This window comes from Aythya ferina, assembly GCF_964211825.1.
Source record: "Aythya ferina genome assembly, chromosome: 2".
NCBI classification, from domain to species: Eukaryota; Metazoa; Chordata; class Aves; order Anseriformes; family Anatidae; genus Aythya; species Aythya ferina.
The window spans coordinates 48,336,507-48,358,733 of record NC_140297.1 but is presented as its reverse complement, the minus strand read 5'-3'; the positions used below and the strand labels follow the sequence as shown (position 1 = coordinate 48,358,733).

At 35.0% G+C, this 22,227-nt stretch overlaps 1 protein-coding gene across 4 annotated transcripts in view; it reads left to right on the top strand.

Moving 5' to 3' along the window:
* Window positions 1–22,227, top strand: part of ATP9B (ATPase phospholipid transporting 9B (putative)) — a 164,771-nt gene that overhangs the window by 131,549 nt on the left and 10,995 nt on the right. For 3 of the 4 annotated variants that reach the window (XM_084508980.1, XM_084508979.1, XM_084508981.1), the window contains 10 exons: window positions 2,820–3,068; window positions 11,428–11,589; window positions 13,066–13,158; window positions 14,316–14,399; window positions 14,968–15,138; window positions 17,817–17,915; window positions 20,522–20,611; window positions 21,100–21,244; window positions 21,571–21,635; window positions 22,066–22,221. In XM_084508980.1, the coding sequence (XP_084365106.1) occupies window positions 2,820–3,068; window positions 11,428–11,589; window positions 13,066–13,158; window positions 14,316–14,399; window positions 14,968–15,138; window positions 17,817–17,915; window positions 20,522–20,611; window positions 21,100–21,244; window positions 21,571–21,635; window positions 22,066–22,221 (1,314 nt within the window). The remainder of the gene's footprint in view (window positions 1–2,819; window positions 3,069–11,427; window positions 11,590–13,065; window positions 13,159–14,315; window positions 14,400–14,967; window positions 15,139–17,816; window positions 17,916–20,521; window positions 20,612–21,099; window positions 21,245–21,570; window positions 21,636–22,065; window positions 22,222–22,227) is intronic. The other variant, XM_084508982.1, reaches the window with a different exon arrangement.

Genomic DNA, 22,227 nt, shown 5'->3' with positions numbered 1-22,227 from the left:
ACAACAACAACAAATTCATATAGGAGCAAATAATTGATATGTTAATTGATGTTTTCATATGTTGCCTACAGTGTGATACTTAAGACTTTATACATAAATTACATCCCATAGTTGATGTGGATACAAAACATCATTGGCTGACCCAGTTAAGTTTGTAGACTGACCCCCTTATCTGTGTCCTCATTTTCTCTTGTAAAAGGATTGATTGTAGGATCAGCAATTAGCTCAGGTCTTTAGTTACGCAGATCTTTTTGAACTGTAGCTTCCTTCTCTTTTGATTCTTTAAAAACAAAAACCAAAAAGTTTAACACCAATTTGTTAATACTCTGTAACATTTCCGAAGAGAGGCAGAAGGGAAAGCAGTGACTAAACACTGTATATTAGTTTTCAGTGTGCAACTTGAATTTCTATCTTCTTTTCCATATAAACAAATCAAGGAATCTAGTTCTTAGATTTATCCAAGAAAAATTAATTCACTTCTGCTTAATTCTTAGTAGATATAGCAATGAATATGTCAATGAATTGCAATAATAAGCCTGTGAGAAATAAGATACAGAGTTCTTTTACCTAAAGATCAGTAGCCCAGATTTGGTTCAGGATGGGTTATTGGAAGTAATTGCTATCTGACAAAGTTTATAAAAATCACCCAACCATAGTTTCATTGTAATGGATTGTTTGGGTATTCACAGTAACAACTGTAGCAATAGATAATATTAACTGATAAACTTTAGCAGGCACACTTAGTACTGACTGAATTTGAAGACGGGGGACCAGTCTTCTTGTAGAGGAGGCACATTCATTAACACCTCTCATCTATTTAGGTTAAATATGCTATCTGAAAAGAATGGCATAATTTCTGGAATTCTTACTTGCTTAAAGGTTTTACTAGTTTTTTGTAGATGTTAATGAGTGGTACCCATGGTTAATTATTTTTTTAACTACTGTAACAGATTGGGCACTGAATTCTTTAAAAGAAGAAATGCAAGGGAAGCTTTATTTCCCTGAATTGTGGGAAAGGATTTCCCAAGTCTATGTTAGCAGTTCTTAAATGATGAAAAGAACTTTTTTGGAACTTCCTTTTTTCAGCTTTATATAACACTGCTTAATGTTTAAATAATACTTTAATTATGTGTGTTGCTAGCAACTATTTAAAACAGAAAAATGAAGGAGTTTCTTTAACAAAACAAGCAACTGTTAAACAGTTGCTTCAATCTCAATACTATAGTGACTTTTTTTTTTTATTATTTATTTAATCTATGATAATAGAGGCTGCCAGTTAGCTAGGCAGTGGTTCTTGTGTGACATTGATTTTATCCCTTGTTTGTGTTCTGTTTTATTATTACAGTGGACCTACTAGACTATTGTCATCTTAATGTAACACACAAATCTATTATAACCTGATTATATTTCCCCACTGGAAGCATTTTGTGATAGAGGGCATAATCTTTAATGGAATTTGTGTGAAATTAAATTATACAAGCATCAATAAACATAACATAATTCAGGAGGAGTAAATCAGCTTAATTTATTTGCGGCTGTAATGGCATCAGCGTTAGCAGAATGCAAATGCTGAGGTTTAAAGCAGTAGCTGAAAAGCAGTGCCAGATGAGCAGAAAGTTAAACCCTTTATTAGACAACACTGTAATTTGATGGGCAGAATGTTCACGGTTCAGCAGATTACAGTCAGGAGGAAAAACCGCATGGTTTCTGAAGAGGTTTTCTGAGTTACCAAAGAGTCTTCTGTTCACTCCAGGGTAGAACTGCATGTATATTTAGATATACATAGATATACAATAGATAGATTTCCAATGCTGACTTCAAAACCAAACAAACAATAAAACCGTTGCTTTCAACTAATTATAAACAGAATACTCTCTTAGACAAATTCAATCATGTACTATTTCTGAAGGATAACTTAAAGTAGTGTTAATGTTATTCAACAATAATATGATCCTCAAATATGTGTCAAACTATTATTTTGAAGGATTATTTATTATAATATTGCATTTTGCTAAGGAAGAACAAATTCCAACCTGCAGCAAAAGCAACTACCCTTCAAAATGTATTAGTTTACAAATAATGTAGGAGTCACATAGGTTTTAAATTTAATCAGTGATATTTTTTTCCTAATTTTTATACTTAACGATAACTGCATTTGTTATTTCGGTCCATACCAAAGTGCTGTTTAAAATGCCAAAGATTTTGGTCAAGATGTAAAGGAATTTTTTTTTCAATATTAAATTATGGAATATAAGATTCCAGCCTCTGAATGTACACAGATGACAGAATAAAGAAGAAAAGCAAACAAACAAAAGAAAAAACACCCTTGCAGTTTTGTTCTGGTGTTCCTAAAGTGATCCAGTTTGTTGCTGGCTTAAGTACTTTTCTAAAATAATGTATAGGAAGTAAAGTACATAAAAGGATTACTGTGTGATGGATCACTGGAATAGATAAATTATGAATTAAGAGAACAGGGTTTTCTGCAGAACCTGGTCAGCCTATTCATTCATTTTATTGGTTACTTGTTTTAACTTCGCATTTTTCAATTACCTGCTGTTTGAATTCTCTCTTATTGAAATTAAATATAAATTCAAGATAATGAAACTCTGGTTATGCATTAGTTCTAGAGAAAAGTAGATGAGGGTTTTTATGAATCACAAACTGAAAGAGTTAACAGTAGTTTTTATGAAATAAATAGTTACTATCCTTAAAACTTAATCACCCTTTTTACAAAGGGAAAAATCAGATATAAATCAGTGTTCATGTTTTGTTTCTATTATTAAACTTCGTTTTACTATTCATTGTGTTGGGTCTTAAAGGTGCATTCTCAGAATAGTGGAAGCAATGTAAGTTCAACACCATCTAGGAAACCTCAGTCTTCTGCACCCAAAGTCCGCAAGAGCGTCAGCAGCCGAATACATGAAGCAGTGAAGGCTATTGCACTGTGCCACAATGTGACCCCAGTTTATGAATCGCGTGCTGGTGTGTCTGGAGAAACAGAATATGCAGAGGTGGATCAGGACTTCAGTGATGAAAATCGAGCTTACCAGGCTTCCAGCCCTGATGAGGTTAGTGTGCAAGGGCAAAAAAAAAAAATTAATCTCAGCCAAATAACAGGGCTCATGAAGTTAAAAAGAACAGAACTGTGAAATACACGTGTTTTGGGGTTTGGTTTCTTTATACTTCCAATAATCTGGTTTTACTTCCTTTACTGCTATAGGAAAGATCTAGGTTATATAAAGGTGGTTTGAATTATTTGACTAAGAGGTCTATGAAGTTAATGCTTTGGAATCAATACTGCGTTGAGTATCGGAATTAAAGTTACCAGGTGTATTCTCAAAACGTTAATTCATGGATCATAGCACAGATACGCAAAAGAGAATATGAATCTAAGCTTTGAGTGATGGACAGCCAGGTACATTTGCTAGTGACACTACCAATTGGTGGAATATACAGATTCTTAACAGGAAAAAAAGCCCAAGCCTCAAATATTCCTGTAGAAAAGCTCTTGAGCTTGCTTACCTTAGACAGCTGCATTATCTTGAGGGTTCAGTCAAAACTTCATGAAGTGTGGAACAAACCTAAAACCCTATTTGAGTGAAATATGCATTTGCCTTACACTGAAATCCAAATCTGAAACAAATCCTACTGCTTTCAATAGACCTGAGTTATTGTTCTGAGTAGTCGTGTTTTGGGGCCTGAATCAAGTTTCAACACATTGCGAAGTAAGCATAAAAATAATTCTGGTCCACTGACATGGATATGGGTGCACTCTTGAAAACAGAATATTTAGAAGTCAGTTTGCATCTTAAATTGAATAGGTTGAAGGGCATCTTTGTTTTAAAGAAATTCTAGCAGTGTCTGAAGGTTGTATATACTGTTGGTGGTGTAGCCACAGTAACTTGGTCATAATCAAAACATGGTTTTCACAAGATGTGAAGAAGGAGTTGTATATGTGAAAGCTTGTATACTTTTCTAACTGTACAAGTTGATCTAATACTAGGTAATATTTCTTCCACAAACATGATCTTACTACAGCTTCGCTTGGTAGTTTTAGTATACATTTGGTTTACATTTTGAGTATATCACCATATGTAACATTAACAGAATCTTAACAATTCAAACTGCAAACTAATTGCTAAAAGAAACAAGTTTATAACAAGCCCTTTCAAGTATTAAATAATATGAAGTCTTTCTTGATGAACAGACAATTATATCCGCTTCCAATAGTTCATTGTATCAAGGGATTGCAGAATATAAAGAAATAGCTGGTTCTCAGAGATTAAAAAGCAGCAGATAGTACATCCATTTTAAAAATAAACTCTAGGTAGGACTTGAGCTCTTTGGCTAGAATCAATAATCCATGATATCATGTGTGGTGTTGTATAATACAGGTTGACCTACAATATGAGTTGAGAATGTTCAAAGTGCATTTGTTTATGACAGAGATGCTGTCAATATAAGCTGTTATTGTATCTGCATAACGTTTGACAATATTTGCACACATACAATTTTTCATATGCATATATAATCATATTCACTAAATGTATAAGTGTAATGAGCCTGCAAGGTACCACTAAATATAATGAAAGATGTAATCACAGCTAAAGATTAAGTAAACCCTTCAGCTTTAACAGACAAAGGTGAAGAGATGTGCAATTAAGAGAAATGGTGACTTTTCTCACAACATGCTCTTCTCTATATATTTTTTTCAATTCATTCAGTTGTTTGGAATCTGAAAATAATGCCATAAATAGCAATTCTCCTCCAGTATTTGCTAAAGGAAACAGCTGTAAGACTTGAGAATTATGCAAGTGTTGCCCTGGGAAGACGGTAAAGGATTTGACCTTGGAAAAAGGAAAGGAAAGTTGATAAAGTGCTTAGATGACAGATGTGGGGCTCGGGGTGAAAAGCAAGGTGTAAGAGGAAGACAGCAACAAAGAAACTGTTAGTGCTTTAAGGGAGAGAATGTACAGGCATTTTTAATAACAATTTTTTTATCCTGAACTTATACATTATAGCTATATGCAAGTGAAATGAAAAATTTGCAACACACTTCAGAACAGACAGCATTAAATTTCATTTTCAAAGATGTTTGAAACTACTAAAAATATATTGAATAGGTATAGTTTAATATATTTAGAAATTGATACTGAAAGGAGTCTTATAAAATGATGAAGCTACGGAAAACATTTAAGTAGTATAAAAAATGCAGGATAACAGCAAAAAGGCTAAGAGTTGAAAGACTTAGCAGGTCTTTATCATAATTTTTTAAAGAGTTGTATTGATGCAATGCTTGCAAATCACTGGAGCCTAAGGAAAATAATGTAAATGGTTCATTATTTAGCTTATTGAACTTTCCTGCAGTTAGGTTGACTGATGATGCCAATGTTTCCCAATCACCAAAGTACCATTTTAAAAGCATTTTTTATTGAATAAAGTGCTTTGAATATTGCACCCTGGAGCTTTATTTAGGGAAATGATTCAATTGATGTTTTCTGTTTAACCTCAACACTGACCTATCACAACATATTTGGTTAATAAGCAACATTATCATTTAATAGACTTAACCAGTTTTATACATTGTGCTTTCTCAACATTACAACTCTATTCTCTTAGATTTTGTTTATGGAACTCGTTTGATTGCAGTCTTTTGAAAGAAGATGTGATTTGTTCAGTTGTCTTTTTGCATTATGTAACATTGCATGTTATCACCATAGCATATAAAGAGCAGAGAACAATGTGTAAGTATAAACTGATCTTCCCTGTAGAAGAGTACAAGAAGCAGTTCAGTAATATATTGACACGTAATACAGTTAATGAAATTACTTGAGGAATTCATTTGAAATTCTTCACACGTGCATGTGTGCATCCATATACAGATAATATAACCAAAAGAAAGTCTGCACATTTAGAAGTAGGTACATTCATCATAAAAGATGTATTTATCTATCGTTAGAGTAACCTGAGATAAGTAACTGGTTTTGTATTCATAATGTGAACCCTACTTATGCCAGGCTCTTTGTTTCTTATGATAAGTGATCAATATTTCATTTTCTCTGAAAGAGTGGAAAGTTTCATTTGTCTGTCACTTGTCCTCTGCAGATGTAGCATAGCAAACAATAAACATTCATCGAGAAGTTGCTTAAAAAAAAAAAAAAGTCTTTTAGTCAGCCATGATAGCTGTGGGTTCATCTCATCTGTAGAAAGTCAGCTACCTTAATGTAATGAACAATCATAAAAGGGTATAAGCTAAGTAGGTAAAGCAACGGAGTTCAAAGGTCACAGACCCAAGCAATTCAGGGGCATGCTATGAACAGGAGCCTTTGAAGACCTTTGCTCCTCTCTGGTCAGAAAAGATTGATCAGTCACGATTTTTAATGACTGCGTACTCTCATAAACCAGCTATTTATTGGTTATGCTTTGTCCTGCACTGTTATATTCTCAAGCATTTCTAATTCCAGGATTTCAAGTATTTAAATACTACTTTAAAGTGTGGTCAGTTACTTAATTCCAACGTTTCTGTCCAAAGACAACAGTTTCTAAAATTAATTACAATGATACACAGCCAATCATTTAAAAACAGACAGGGAAATGATATGCCCTTAGTGAAGCAGCTTTTGTGTTTACAAGAGTGAAGCTGTAATGTATGAGACATGTTGTATTGTTTAATTCATTTTATTGTGTGTGCTTATTGAAGCAAGACTAATTGTGTTGTTTTGTCAATGTATTGTGAAAAGCAAATCACTCAGTAGCATAAAACCATCACTTTCATGACCTTCGAGACCCACAAAGAATAACTACTTCATAGCTTGTCTTGAATATCGATTGGCAGTTTTTTCACATATCAAGCTGTATTTTAAGTTAATAATTTTATTTAATTTTGAAGGTTCTTGATGAAAAGGGATTGACTGCAAATTTCCTTTACCAAATCATTGTTCATAAGTATAAACAAAGCGGTGCTCATTGGAAACATTAATGTTGTTGAACAATCCTAACAGAAACTGTTCAGAACATTCAGACAGTAGGGGAAAAAAAAAAGCTCCCAGCTTCTTCCCTGTTACCATACCAATAGTCGTAACCTCAATATACCATATGTATAACCTGCGTGTCCTCTGTGTCCTTACATGGGAACCAGGTTTTGAAAGTAAATCCGATTGTCTGATATTAAGATGCTATTAATTGGCTCTGAAATAAATGAAGGTTGTTTACATGAGAATTCTTTAAGCAGCGAAACTGTCTTAAGAAATTTCCACACGTAGTTCTTCACTCTTAGCCTACAAACTGCTCGTTCCTAAATGTCAAAGGCTTCAAAGCCTTTATTTATATGGTCCATTTTTCACCTAAATGGTCAGGGGCATTTTTTTGGTCTTAGGCCAAGCAGTAACGGCCTTTTAGGATGAAACTAGTAAGTGAAGGTCTTCAGAATTCAGTAGGATATCTCATAGCTCACTTTGTGGATGTATGACCCTGTGTGCTCAAAGACGAGGCAAGTTTCATTTTTCCAAATGACTATATCAGTTTTTCATCAACCATGACTTCTTCCTGCCATCAGGGTCTCAAGGTGACAAGTAACTAGAGGTCATTATCTTTCCCACAGAGCAAAAGGATTCCATGTCGCGATTCACAAAATCACAGAATTGTAGAGGTTGGAAGGGACCTCAAGAGATCATCAGGTCCAAACCCCCTGCCAAAGCAGGTTACCTAGAGTAGATTGCCCAGGTAGGCATCCAAACAGGCCTCGAATATCTAGGAGATTCCACAGCCTCCCTGGGTAGCCTGTTCCAGTGCTCTGTCACCCTCAGCATGAAGAAGTTCTTTCGCATGTTGGTGTGGAACTTCCTGTTACCCATTTTGTGGCCATTGCCCCTTGTCCTGTCCCCACAAACCACTGAAAAGAGGTTGGCCAAATCCTTCTGTCTCCCACACAAGGTATTTATAAACATTAATAAGATCCCCCCTCAGTCTTCTTTTCTCCAGGCTGAACAGACCCAGGTCTCTCAGCCTTTCCTCATATGGAAGATGCTCCAGGCCCCATATCATCTTTGTGGCCCTCCGCTGGACTCTTTCCAGGAGATCCCTGTCTTGTTTGTACTAAGGAGCCCAGAAATGGACACAGTACTCCAGGTGAGGCCTGACCAGAGCAGAGTAGAGGGGGAAAATTTTATTCCCCTAAATAAAAATTAGTAAGACATTTGGGTGATACCTGGTATTTCCTACTAATCCGGAGGAAGATGGGGCAGATGTTTACCTGACGAGGAGTGAGAGTCCCTACCCTTGTGCAAGTCATTTACCCTTATGGGGAAAGGTGAATTCATCTGAAGGAGAATTCACAGAATATCTTGGAGTTGGGCTGAGTAAGGGGCAGACCTGTACCTATTGATTGCATGGCCTAACATCATTTAACACCGCTTCAGAGAGAATAAAACTTATTTTATTTGTAAGGGAGTCACTTAACTCTTTCATCCTCGAGGTTGAAAATAAATAAGGATATGTCCGTTCCTTTAAATGCTTTCTGTGGACAATCCTTCATCTTGCACAGCAGTGTTTATTTTGCCTGTTGAATTGTGTGGCTAGATACCTCTAGCTTTTTCTGCCATGTAGTTATTTTCACTGAGATTATTAAATGGAAGACTAATGGGCTAATAGAGTTTCCTGTAAAAGAGATTATTTTTTTTCCTTAAAAATAAAAAATAATGTTGGAAGCAGTTGAAAAATTGTCATTTAAAATTGGTTTATGATAAAATCAAATATTCCAAAACCTTTGTGGAGTATTAGTTTACGTGTTTCCTAAAATGTTTTTTTGTTTAAAATTGTTGATTAGTATTTGGTTTTGGTTAAAGTCAGTCTACTGGTCTAATCAAATATGAAGTTCTGAATCTTCAACAGGAATATGTTTTTTTGTTCTCCGCTTAATATGGAGTTTACAAAATTCCTAACTATTCATTTTCTTGTCTTTAATAGGCAATTAGGTTTCATCACTGATGAAATACATAACTGCATCCTTGTCACTTAACAACCTCGTATGCTTAACGGAACTTTCTTGAAATTACTTAAGATATATATAAACTGATTTTTTTTTTTTTTTTAGTTCAGTAAATGAATGTTTCTAAACAATTGGGATGATTGTCCCCAAGCCATTGAATATGGGGACATATTCAATTCAGTGCAGGGCTGCCAACAAGGTCTGCAACAACAGTGCTTCTGAAGTTTCCCCTCTTTGTGCCCCACTTCAGATGCACATGTTCCTCAGATAGCTGAGTTAGATAAACCATTATGCTCAGAGAAGCTACTTCCACCTCCTGGGCTAGTACTGCCATAAAATTAAACACATTTGCTTGTGGGTATCTTGGCTGAGCAAATGCTGCTTCGCCCATTAATTGGGAGAGTTTCCTTTTGAAGTCTTGGAATTTTACTTTGAGTGGCAATTTTTGCTATCATAATTGAAGAGTTTAGTACTGGGGTTGTGAACTATGGCAGCTCTTAGGGGCTGGTGGCCTCTAGTGGAGAGAGACTACTGACGGGGAATGAGAACTGAGCAGTGATGATAACATCTGAAAGTTCTGGAGTAAGAAACACCAAACAAGACGTTTCTCAGTAGCTTTTGTCAGATCTGTCCCATTTCCATTCCATAATGCAAATATTTACTACCTTCACTACTAATGTTACTTTCAGCTTACTCAGAGGTGGGTAACTGTTGTTACTAGCTGGACCAAGGAGGAAGACAAATAGCAAGTGAGAAACAATAGAAGCTCTCTTTGACTGTGTTACCCATCCCAGGAACACTACATGGTTAATGGGATGAGGCACAGACCTGTGTCTCAGTAATGGGGGAACCAGTGTAATTCTGTCACCTGGGAAACTGATTTCTGTAGAAAAGAAACTTAGTGATCAGCCAGACAAGACCCACAGAGTATTCAAATAAGTCCCTACCTTGGATTCAGGATACTTGATGCATTTCTTCTGTCTGTGTTAGGAAATTAAGGGTTATCAGCAAATATATATTTATCATTAGAATAGATTTTTATTTTTTTTTAAAGCAAAATGATAGCATATCCAGAGAAGTTTTTTATGCTTCCCCAACCTTTGATTGTTTTATCTGACTACATCCAATATGTAAAGTGCTGTAGAAGCCACAGCTGCTGCATTCACATGCCATTCTAAGGGTTCTAGATGTTTTTACACTGGGTTAAAAGACCATTTTAATGTAACATCAGAAACATTAAAGAGAATGGAATATATCTGTAGAGGGGAAACCTCAAAAGAGAGTGTTAATCTAAGAATCCTTTTTCTGAACTCTGTACAGCCAGTGATTCAGTATATACTTATTTGTGCAGATTTGTAATTTGTATTTTAATGCCATCTGTGAAATACATTTTTTAGTAGTTGTATGTTATAAAGGCTGCAGATATTTAATGGTATGGTTTGGTTGTGTTGTTTAGGGTACTGTTACAGTATGGCTACTCTGGTATAAAGACAGGAGTCAAACTTCGTGTGTTACTCTCAAGTTTGCTCAGTTGCCTTTTAGGCAACTATTTGATTCCTGAGTCTTCTTGACCATTTCTGCTACGGTATTTGCACTGCTATGGTATATGCACTTTTTAAAAAAAATAAGTAGTTGTGTGTAGGCCAGGTATAAGAATCCAAAATGACTGTGCTGTAAAATGCTAGTTCAAATTGTTGGTGAAGCCAAGCATAAGCAAAATAATAAACAGATGTGAGTCACCAAATATAGAACACTTAAGTCCTAGCTGCAGAGGGACACAAATGAGATGATAGGGTATTAGGAGAAAGATGCAATTTACAGGTCAGAATGTAATAGTAACCTTTCACTGTGAAAATTGAAAATTAACCTTGGGAGTATTGGATCACATACAGCTTATGTGGTACTTTTATTGAAGAAGAAAAATCTCTAAAAAGACTTCCTGTGATTTGGGGATTTTAAAATGCTGCTATTTAAAGTGTGTTCTTTTCTCTTTATTTAACTGCATCTCAATGCATTTTCATTTGTCGGTGCCTACACAGACAACACTACGAGGATTTCTTGGGAGTTCATACAACTTTTTTTTTCCCCCATAGTTTAAATTTTCATTAGAAGCTACTTAGTAATTATTTACTCAATTTGTATGAAATTCTTAGTGGGCATTAGTCATCATGTCAGTTGAACTTACCTGAGTTTTTTCCTGCTTGTGTGTCTTTTATCACACTGCTCAATTTTAATTTTTGTAAGCTTTCAGAAGTAAAACATTATTTTGATGTACTAAGATTTTGTACTGTATACCGTTGTTTTTTCTATGAGAGGGTTGAAATCCTTGGAACAGCTTAAACATTTACTCTACTGACAGTTCTTTGTCTTTAGCCTAATCTATACAATGCAATTGACCTCTCACATTTAAATGTGTCTTTTTTTTCTTTTGTCTTCTTTAGGTTGCTCTGGTGCAGTGGACAGAGAGTGTCGGTCTTACACTAGTTAACAGGGATTTGACCTCAATGCAATTGAAGACCCCTGGTGGACACATTCTGACATACTATATTCTGCAGATTTTCCCCTTCACTTCTGAGAGCAAGCGCATGGGAATCATAGTTCGGGTAATTTGCAGGGGGGTGTTAATTTTAATTTTTCAAAAGCTATTTTTACTGAACATTTATTTTGATATTTCTTAATAGAAACTTGATGCTTCAAGGAATGTATTACACTGGACTTTCAAATGGAAAGTAGACACTTGGTACAGATACACACTAGAAAAGCAATTGTATAAAATTCAGGCCAACCTGATGTTGCAGCAAGGTTTATAAAGGACAAACTCTTCTTTCACATGCAATACGTTAGTTTCAGTACTTCATGCTTAGGCTCTGATGTTGCAAGTTTTGACCCTTCATTTTTAATTTTCATCTTACAAAGTGTGTTGCCTGTTCAAGGGATAAACAAGTGGAACAAGTTTCTTGCAATAGTAGTTTGCATCTTTCTATTCTGTATCACTACTGATACTGCTTTTTCAGGCATGCATGCACACAGCAAAACGCCGCAAGGTCTCAGACGTACCAGGTATATGCCTTACTTTATATGCTTATACACCACATATATATCTGTTAGATGTTTAGATGGGAACATAATAATGATTGTTAAAACTTCAACTGCAAGAAAGCCACCACGCCATGCAAAGGAAGGTTTAAACCTCTGCTAATGTTAAGCCGTGCATACTGTGTACTTCTGTCCTGATTAAAATCAGATACTGTAACAGAACAGCTTCAGATAACGTGGTTATATGGTCAGATCAGTACTAAGTCCTAATCAAATAGGTGTTGAACTCATCCTATTCCATATTTGTAAGTGGATAACAAACCAGGCATGCCATCAGCCGTAGGCAGAGGTACTTCAGATAGGGTAAGTGCATGCTCAGATCTGGAGAAATCTTGGCAAGGCATTTCATTAAGTGAGGTTGGCATTATGAGCCTGCTTAACAGTGTGTTAGAGATGTTCAGAGATATTTTATGAAGCTTGTAGACCAGAGGAATCCATTATTTCTGCAACAGACCATATATCACCAAATTCCTGATTTATGTAATGTCTGCCTTGATTGTGGATTGTTTGAATATTCAATGAATGTGTCATCATTAAAACATCTGTTAAATTCATTACAGTGTTATTTGTTAATTTCTAATTACTCAGATATTTCAAAGATACAGAGCAAACTTTCTGTTTCAATTTAAATAACAAATGCCACAAAAAAAAAAAAAAAAAAAGTAGTTAGGGTGGGCATAGCAGTGATACTTTAAAATTTGTAAAGGACAAGTATTTTAGGGATGCTGGGAACCTGCTATATTGACTTCAGTTAGAACTGATCCCTTTACATGGGAAAGTAGGGAATGTGCATCTATGGAATTGGGAATCATTGAAAATATTAACATAAAATAATAAAACTTATGCAACCATTTGCAAGGTACTTCATTTTTATTCATAAATGACAATCCATTGAATATTTCAAAAAACAATTAGGTTATTTGTAGGCAAGTTTTGACTGTATCAGCTGATTTTTTTTTTCTATTTCTTCTGCAAAATTTTAGGATGAATCTTCAGGAGATATTACATTTTATATGAAGGGTGCAGATGTTGCAATGTCCACTATTGTACAGTACAATGATTGGTTAGAAGAAGAGGTAAGAAATAAAGTCAACATTTACTTCAAAAAAAATAATAAAAATTCTTTAAATGTCAAATTGAAATATTAAATGCTATTGGAATAGTTTTAAAGGAGATCCCAAGCCAGTGTGGCAATGGCTTTTCTAGTTCAGTTACATATACTCTGAATGGGTTTTTAGGATTTAGAATTCTTTCCAATTCTTGTATAGCACACAGAAAAAAACAAAGATAGTAGTCACAGAAGAACACATTCTTATTTAAACAAGATTTTTTTTCATTGACAGGTTTCGCGTAAAACCTAATTACATCTGAGTATTATGTTATAAATCTGTTTCTCCTGTAATAACCTTTTATCAAATTCTACAGTGAAGTATGATTATGAGTTAAAGTTTAATACGGGATATAGAGAAATTGAAATAGCTTTTTATCATATTTATTATATTTAATATAAAATACAGAGCAAATTTCAAAACTGATTAGTATTTTTCACTGTTTGGTTCTAGTAGGTGCCGGCAATCATCTTATTTTGACCTGACATATAGACAATATGTTAATACAATGATTACACCGTGTATGTTCATAATGATATTGGCAATATGAATCAATATGTGCTGCAGGGCAGTTTGATTTATTCAGGGACATGAATAAATTAAACTCCCTGAAGACCTAGCAAAATGTCATAAAAATTACTTTTGGCGATAATGATGCACAATTAATTGTAAAATACTTGTTTAATTTATTTAGCTTTTATGAGGTCAAATCAATAAGTGTTTTGTTCTATACAGCCTTGTTTTTCATTAAGATATGCTATTCCACGGCTATTTTTAATGTGTAGACCTTTTTTTGACAAGAGGTACGTTTCTCTGAAAAATATATATATATATTTAGTGTTAAAAATAGGTTTAATGTGCTTTTAAAATAGTTTTAATTTACTTTTAGACTTCAGCCTACAAGAGTTTTTCTTTAAGCTTGAAGAGAAAGTCTTAATTGGCTTGCCAATAGTATACTACTTTGGGAAAACTGAAGTGAAAGTGTTTTTGTGACTTCTCCAAACTAATCTACAGTTTAAAGAAACAAACTGTTATGCTACAGACATTCCCTGCTAGTATATGGTATGAAATGTGTGCATACAGTTAAATATTTCCATTATTATTCTATGTTTTGGTCCATTTAGTGTGGTAATATGGCTCGAGAAGGACTGCGTACTCTGGTTGTTGCCAAAAAATCACTGACTGAGGAACAGTATCAAGATTTCGAGGTATGAAGGGATAGAATCATCTATATTATTCACGTTGCTCTTGTGTTTTGCTTTATGTATTTACTTCAAGGGGAACATAATCTTTTTTACTCTGTTAATAAGGTAAAGAAGACAACTCATATTGAAAATACTGATAGTTGAGGTATGACAGACTATTACAGATCTTACCATTCATTATTGATTGTTCTGCAGGTATGCACAGAATACTGTATAAATTTAAGTGACTGGATTGTATTTTCCCAGAGGATAGCATAATGTTAATTCCATAGCTTTAGTCTGACCAATAGCTTTAGTCTGACCAAAAAACCTACTTGTTCTCAAAGATGAGAGCAGTTTCCGCTTAGATGTTGAGATTCCTAATTTATAGAAGGTCTTCAGAAGGCTCTCTTGGGTTTACCTGTCAGAAAAAATGCATATAAGATTAGATGCAAATCCACTCTTTTAATTTTGTTCTTTATTGAAGATATTTAAATGCAACTTTTTATTATAACTGATAGGCCAAATGCTTACTTTTTTTTTTTTTTTAAGTCACAGCCAAGTCTAAGTAGTTTTGTGTTTGTGCAAACAGAGTCGATATAACCAAGCAAAGTTAAGCATACATGATAGAAACTTGAAAGTTGCTGCTGTTGTAGAGAGTTTGGAGCGAGAAATGGAATTGCTGTGTCTCACTGGAGTAGAAGATCAATTGCAAGCAGATGTTAGACCAACTCTAGAGATGCTAAGAAACGCTGGAATAAAGGTAGTGAACGCATACTGTTGTGACACACAATCTATCATTTATTAATGTTTGTGGATTATTTTTTTTTTTCCTTTTACAAGACACCGTTTATAGTTGTCTACATTAAGGTTCATTCAATAAGAAATATGTGAAGTCCTAAGTGCATTCTGGGCATGATCTAGCAGAAACAAGTAGGCACTGTGTTCGAAGATCCCTTGCAAACCACAGGTTTCATTAATCTTAAACTTTTATAGGAAAAAATGCCAATGTATGTCCCTGTCATTTATCCTCTGTTTGCCTACAGTAAACTGTCCTAGCTGAAATTTATACTAAATCAGTTTGGGCCAATATTCTTATGATAATGTTTTCAGGCTTGTCACTCACAAAAAGTTTCAGCCAAGTTCAAAAGGTGAACTGTTTGAACTACAGAAGAGCCCAGACTCTTCTCAGAGGCACCTACTGAAAGCGCAAGAGGCAATGGACACAAATTGAAATACAGAAGTTCCACTTGAATGAAAGAAGCAACCTTTATACTATAAGGGTGATCAAACATTGCAGCAGGTTTCTCAGAGAGTTTGTGGAGTCTCCATACTTGGAGAAGTTCAAAACTGCCTTGACATAGTCCTGAGCAGCCCGCTATAGTTGACTCTTCTTTGAGCAGGGAAGTCAGAGTAGGTAATCTCCAGAGGTGCCTTCCCAAATAGGCTATTTTGTGATTCTTTTTTTGTTGTTTGGTTGTTTTTTTAGTTAATCGCAGCTTCCCAAAGGCTCTCAGTTGAATTTGCTGGCAGCACAGTGTTGTGCAATCGGAGAAATACATATTTGGATTAAAGCCTTGTGATCACATCACATTTCTTTAGTACAGTGCAACTAGTGCAAAGTACTTGTATGTAGTACTTCATGTACATTATTTTCTTATTTACTGTTGATACTTTTTCCATATGTGGTCCGTTCTAACTGTTAAGAGATATCTGGATCAGTATGTCCTGCTACGAATAGGCATAGTGTGACAGTTTTTAGGGTTTCTTATCAATGGAGTTCTAGGATTTCAGATGATGGAAATTGTTCTGACTTTAATCACAGCCCACATTATAGTAGACTGGGAACACAACAGTAACTATAGATAAGTCATAAAATTATAGATTACGCGATTACTGATGGGAAAGCAGTAATGAGGGTTTTGTGAAGTCACAGACCATTTTTGTTAGTGTCCATATTGATCTTACCTGAGACATACGGGAACAGAGGTAGACAGAAGCTTATGGTTTAATAAAATTGCAACTATTAACTTAGTAACTATTTGGTAATAACTTCTGCAACTTAGGTCATTCATTCTTCCTTGTTTTTTTCTATTTGGTATAGGGCTAATGTTATTTCATACAGGCATCCTTCAGTCTTGTTGGTGTTATGGGGTTGAGGAAGAGAGCTGTTTCATTTTAAGAACAGATGGATCATCAGCCTTATTCCCACTTTAAGGAATGCATTCATCCCAGTTCGTTGTGGTCAGTGGGCAGGATTTCTTCAGAGTATTGGGTCTGTAGCTTTTCCTCCAGGATATGCCATCCAACAGCTTGGCTGCTACTTGGTAAATTCTTACTAGGATCTGTACTGGGTCTGGCTGGAATGTTAACTTTCCCGGCAGCAGCCCATTCAGTGCCGTACTCTGTACTTGTAGCTGGAACAGCAGTGTTATCACACCAGTGTTGTGTCTACTGCTGAGCAGCAGTGGCACAGCATTGGGCCTTTCTCTAACCCTCCTAGGGGGTGGGCAAAAAGTGAGGAGAGAAACATCACTAGGGCAGCTGACCTAAACCAATCAAAGGGATATTCCATACCATGTGGTGTCACGCTCAGCAATAAAAGGTGGAAACAGGAAGAAGAGGGGAGGGGTGGGCTCTCGTTGAGAAGACGTCGGTCCTCCTCTCGAACACCGGCTGCGTGCGTTGAGGCCTTGCTTCAAGGACGTGGTCAATCATCGCTCATTGGTGGGAATTAGAGAGTAATTTCTTTCCTCTGCACTTCCATATAGCTTTCATTTATTTTGTTTGTTTGTTTTCCTCCCTTTTTCCCCTTTCCCCTTTTATTTCCCCTAAGTTAAATTGTTTAGTTCATGGTAGTCTTTATTTAGTTATTATAATTATTTCCCTTTAATTAAATTATCCTTATCTCAACCCGTGAGTTGTTCTTTGCTTTACTTCTCCCCCTCCTTATCTAAAGGAGGGGGAGTGAGAGAGCGGTTGTGGGGTTTAGCTGCCCAGCACGGTAAAACCACCACAGGATCACAAACTGTTGTCACATCGTTTTGCTGAGCGGCCTCAGTAGTTATTTCTCTTGTACTTGGGTCTGTATCCTCTGCTTTTTGATCAAGGTAGTATTAGGGCCATAGGGAAGGTCTTTTATGCCTGTTCAACTGCCAGTGGGTTGCCACAAAGTTTCCCCTTGTCTTCACGTAAATTGAGATGTAGACTCTTGTGATAGGGAAAGAAGAATGAAAGATTCTTAAAGATGAACCTTTTCTTTGTGTGTTACTGCAGTAAAAACTGCTCGTTATTTTTTGTTAAAAGCATGTATATCGGTATATATTCCATGGCAATCTGATTTTATGGAGTACTAGAAAAAGGTTGGGGAAAATTTTCATTCAGATATGGACAACAGATATGTTAATGTCTGTCAGAATTAACTCTTACATTATTTTGCAGATATGGATGTTAACAGGAGATAAACTGGAGACCGCAACTTGCATCGCGAAAAGTTCTCACCTAGTGTCTAGGACTCAGGATATTCACATTTTCAGACCTGTAAGTATAGGTCCGACTTTTTTGTTGGATTCATCAAAAGACAACTAATACCAATTTTGTTTTGTTTGAATACTAGTTGGCTACTTGTTATAAAATAGATGAGTTACTGTAGAGGGCGTCATAGCAACAGTCAAGTAGAGTATTACTCAAGTAGAGTATTACTTAAGCTAGGTTGTCATTCAAGGATTTTAGAATTACAGAGCATTGCTTCTGTTTAAGGGTGGTTGTTTTTAGATTTGTTCATATGCTACAGAAATGTTTGTGGGCATATTTAGGCGAGACAGGTTTTACGTGCATTTTTCACTCTTAACTTACACAATGGATATAGTAAGGCATGTCGAAATAATGATAAAGAGAGGTCCATGTGAGGTATTGAGCCAGTAGGAAAGAGTTTCTAGGAACTTAGGCAATCTGAATATGGTTCTAGCTTGTTCTAACATTTCTGTTAATAGCATTCCTTAGACTCAAGCAGACTTAGTCCTGAATTAAACTCTGATGCCAAAGTCCCCTGTATAGACACAGTTCAGATGAAAATCAAAAGAATCTATTTTGATTTTTCCAATAAAACATGTACATTTTTTTAATATACTGATTAAGATAATTGTTAGAAAAGTAAATGGAATATTTTTCTATACATATCAGTTATATTTAAATAGTATCAACTCCACTCAGCTCAAACAAAAATAAAGATTTTCCAGACTTTTTCCAAACTTCTTGATGCTGTGTGATCAGACATATGTCTGTGTTTGTTCTAAATGAACCACTTGCACCTACAAAAATAATTATATGAATATAATTTACATGTAAATGTAGTTTCCTATGAAGCATCAGAATGGCAAATTAAGCCCTGCAGACTATTTGCAATTAAATTATTAATGCTTCTGATAAAACTTCAGATCAATTTTTGTTGACCTTTCCATGTTGTAACATTACAAATTGTCTTCCTGAACATAATCTATTTAGTTTGAGTCAGATTTTTATTTTCATTACCTTGACTAATAATAAGAGATAAACATAAAACTGCGTTAACTGAGAATACACAAAGTTTTAAATTAGTTAGAAAATAGATTCATACAACAGTATTTCTGTGGCTATATTTGCTGCAAAGAATGAACTCCTGGATTAATGTAAGAAAATACCTAGTACTTTAACGCTTCTATTTTGCTTATAAATTAGTGAATAAATAACTTACTAGTTTGGCTTCCCAAAAAGATGCATTTTGTTTTTCTAGCTGTCTTGTTCTTAACATTCTCAACCTGTTAATTTTATAATGAAATTAATTGATATATTGTTTACATATATATATGTGTGTGTATATATATATATATATATATATATCATATATAGAGAGTTTACAAAGAAAAAATACCTCTGCTAGGTGAAGGTAGAACAGAGTGGACAATTAGTGTTCCTCAGTGTGTGCCAAGTGCTGACATCTTACAATCTCTGCAATGCAGAAAGATTATTGTGGACCAATGCAATCCTTGGTTCCTAACCGTTGGCAGAATAGGAGCTTTCTATTTATGTGTTTCATTGTGGGAAAGGAGGGGAAAAAATCTGAATTGTGATATGAGTATGGGTTATTCTGTTTACAAGTGCATTTTAACATAACCCAAATTTTGCATGGTAGAGACTCTTCTCCAGAGGGATGAATGTCTTTGGGCTGTATGTTATTGTAGGAAGTAATGTGATTCGGACTCATATATATCAAAACTTCAGGCACAATGTTGACAGAGCCAAAATTAGAGGTATAATCAGAGTTGGTTTTATTCTCTGCTTGTAATTTTGGCCTACATGATAGCTCTAAAAGAAGCTGATGTATATTGAAGAAAAAAAACACCTTTCTCTTCAAAATCTGTGTATAAATTAATTATGTTTTGTGTTCTAGTTCAAAACCTTCCAAAATCCATTTGGTAGCCTTTGAACTATTTGGTTTAGGGTTGGTGTGTTTTTGTTTTGTTTTGTTTTGTTTCGTTTTCCCACATTTGACATCCGGGCTGCTCTGAAACAATAGTTATGTAAATTATAAAAAAAAAAAAAAAAAAAAAAAAAAAAACTATGATGTAATTCTTCTGTATTTTGTCACTTGGTCCTGTTTGCGTACTTGTGCAAGATTCAAAGTGATTAGTGCTAGTAAGCACATTTTTCTGTGTCTCTTGAACTCTGTTTACTTATCCAAACTGAAAGAACTACTAATATGAACATCTTGCATTATTCCAAGAATATATTTTACTGGTTAATAAAGTCTTTTTTTCTGACTTGGGGACTATTTTTTCCTCTGACTCAGCCAAGATGGAAAGACTAGGGTCAGATTGAATTTAAGATATTTAAATTGTATTAATTCATTAATATTTCTGCCCTAGTCTACTTTTTATGAGGAACCAATTAGTCTGACTACACAGATTTTCTTTGTCTGAGGATTGATTTTTCACTCCATAGAGATTCAAGACTTAAAGTCACATCCCATTGGTACCATTGGCAATGCAGTACCCATTGGTACTGCATTAGAATAAAACATTTGTTGAAAAAATAAAGCCTTGTTTTTTGTTGTTGTTGTTTTTTGTTTTGTTTTTTCCTTTAAAAATCTTGAGTGATTTTTATTAAAGGTTGCTACTCGAGGGGAGGCTCACTTAGAACTAAATGCCTTTAGGAGGAAGCATGACTGTGCCTTGGTGATATCTGGGGACTCACTTGAGGTAAGAGTTTGGTTGCTGTCAAGTTGTATTTATACTTTATGAACTAAGTTCATACAAACTATTTTTATAAAGCTTTTGTAACTATTTTTATAAAGTATCAGTGGCTTCATGCTCTTAAACTTTCTTCCAATATTTAACCATATCATAAGTTATCCTTAGAGTTACTACTGTTTTTCGTTCAATAGTAAAAAGAGCATGTATGTTCAAATTTTGTTGGTTCTCTGGACTCCTGTATAGTAATAGAATGAGATTTGTACATTGCATGCTGTAGTACTGTCTCTTTTGTTAACTCTAAAATGCATTAGCTGTCCAAATGAAAGAGAATGTCAGTTTAAAATAATAGAATGCAGTCAAGGGACAGTGGCTTTTGCTCCCAGAGGGCTGTTGTTTAAGCAGAACCTCATAAAAGAAGTCTTCATAATGTCTTTGTGTTGGAGTACATGTATTATTTAATCTTAAAAATAAATGTGAGTGTATTTTTCTCTTAGGTTTGTCTGAAATACTATGAGCATGAGTTTGTAGAGTTGGCTTGCCAGTGTCCTGCCGTAGTGTGTTGTCGATGTTCTCCCACTCAAAAAGCCCATATCGTGAAACTGTTACAGCATCACACTGGAAAACGCACCTGTGCAATAGGTAACTGTTGACACTATCTTCCATTGCAGTAGCTAAAATCTGTAATAAACTTACACAGTAGGTGGCACCATTGAGAAACAAAACCAAAGAGATTTCTTTATCAACAGCCAGGTATTTACACAGTTGTAGCAGAAAATGTCATTCCGTGAGAAAGGTGTGTTTTTTTTCCTTACTCCACAGGAAAAAGTCTTGATTGCTGAAGTTATTAATCATAATCCATAGATTAACTGTAAGAATTTAAAGATATATTAGGAGATTCCTAAAATACTTTAAGGCCAGGAGAGTAAAACCTCTGAAGTGCTGAATACTGCAGTGACATTTTCCAGGTGATGGAGGAAATGATGTCAGCATGATCCAAGCAGCCGACTGTGGAATTGGAATTGAAGGCAAGGTAATGTTACCAGGTCAATTCTCAAATATGACATGATTCTTAAACAACATTAAATCGAATATTTCAAATTTAAGTCTGCTATAAGATGATAAAAAAATGCTTAGTCTTTGAAATAATACTTTCTCTGCTTCTGTGTTCTCTGCTTTATCTTTTTAAATATAAAGAGCAAGAAAAGCAGAAAACACTAGTTATTTCTGTGTATATATGTATTTACCTGAAAGATGCAAGATAGGCAGTTAAACGTACTTGTTACTGCCACTGCATTTTTTTAAAATGCGCACCAAAAAACTGTCCTTTGTGTCATGCTGTAGAGTTGATTTCTGAAGCGGTAGTAAATTTGACTTGTGAAATTAATTGTAATTTAGAATTTTAAAATTTGAAACATATGTTCTACAGTGGGTTTCATATTTGTAACCTTTTTTTGTTCTAGGAGGGAAAACAAGCTTCCTTAGCAGCTGACTTTTCTATCACACAATTTAAACACATAGGAAGGCTGCTGATGGTACATGGCCGAAATAGTTACAAAAGATCAGCAGCACTTGGTCAATTTGTCATGCACCGAGGCCTTATTATTTCAACTATGCAGGTATTT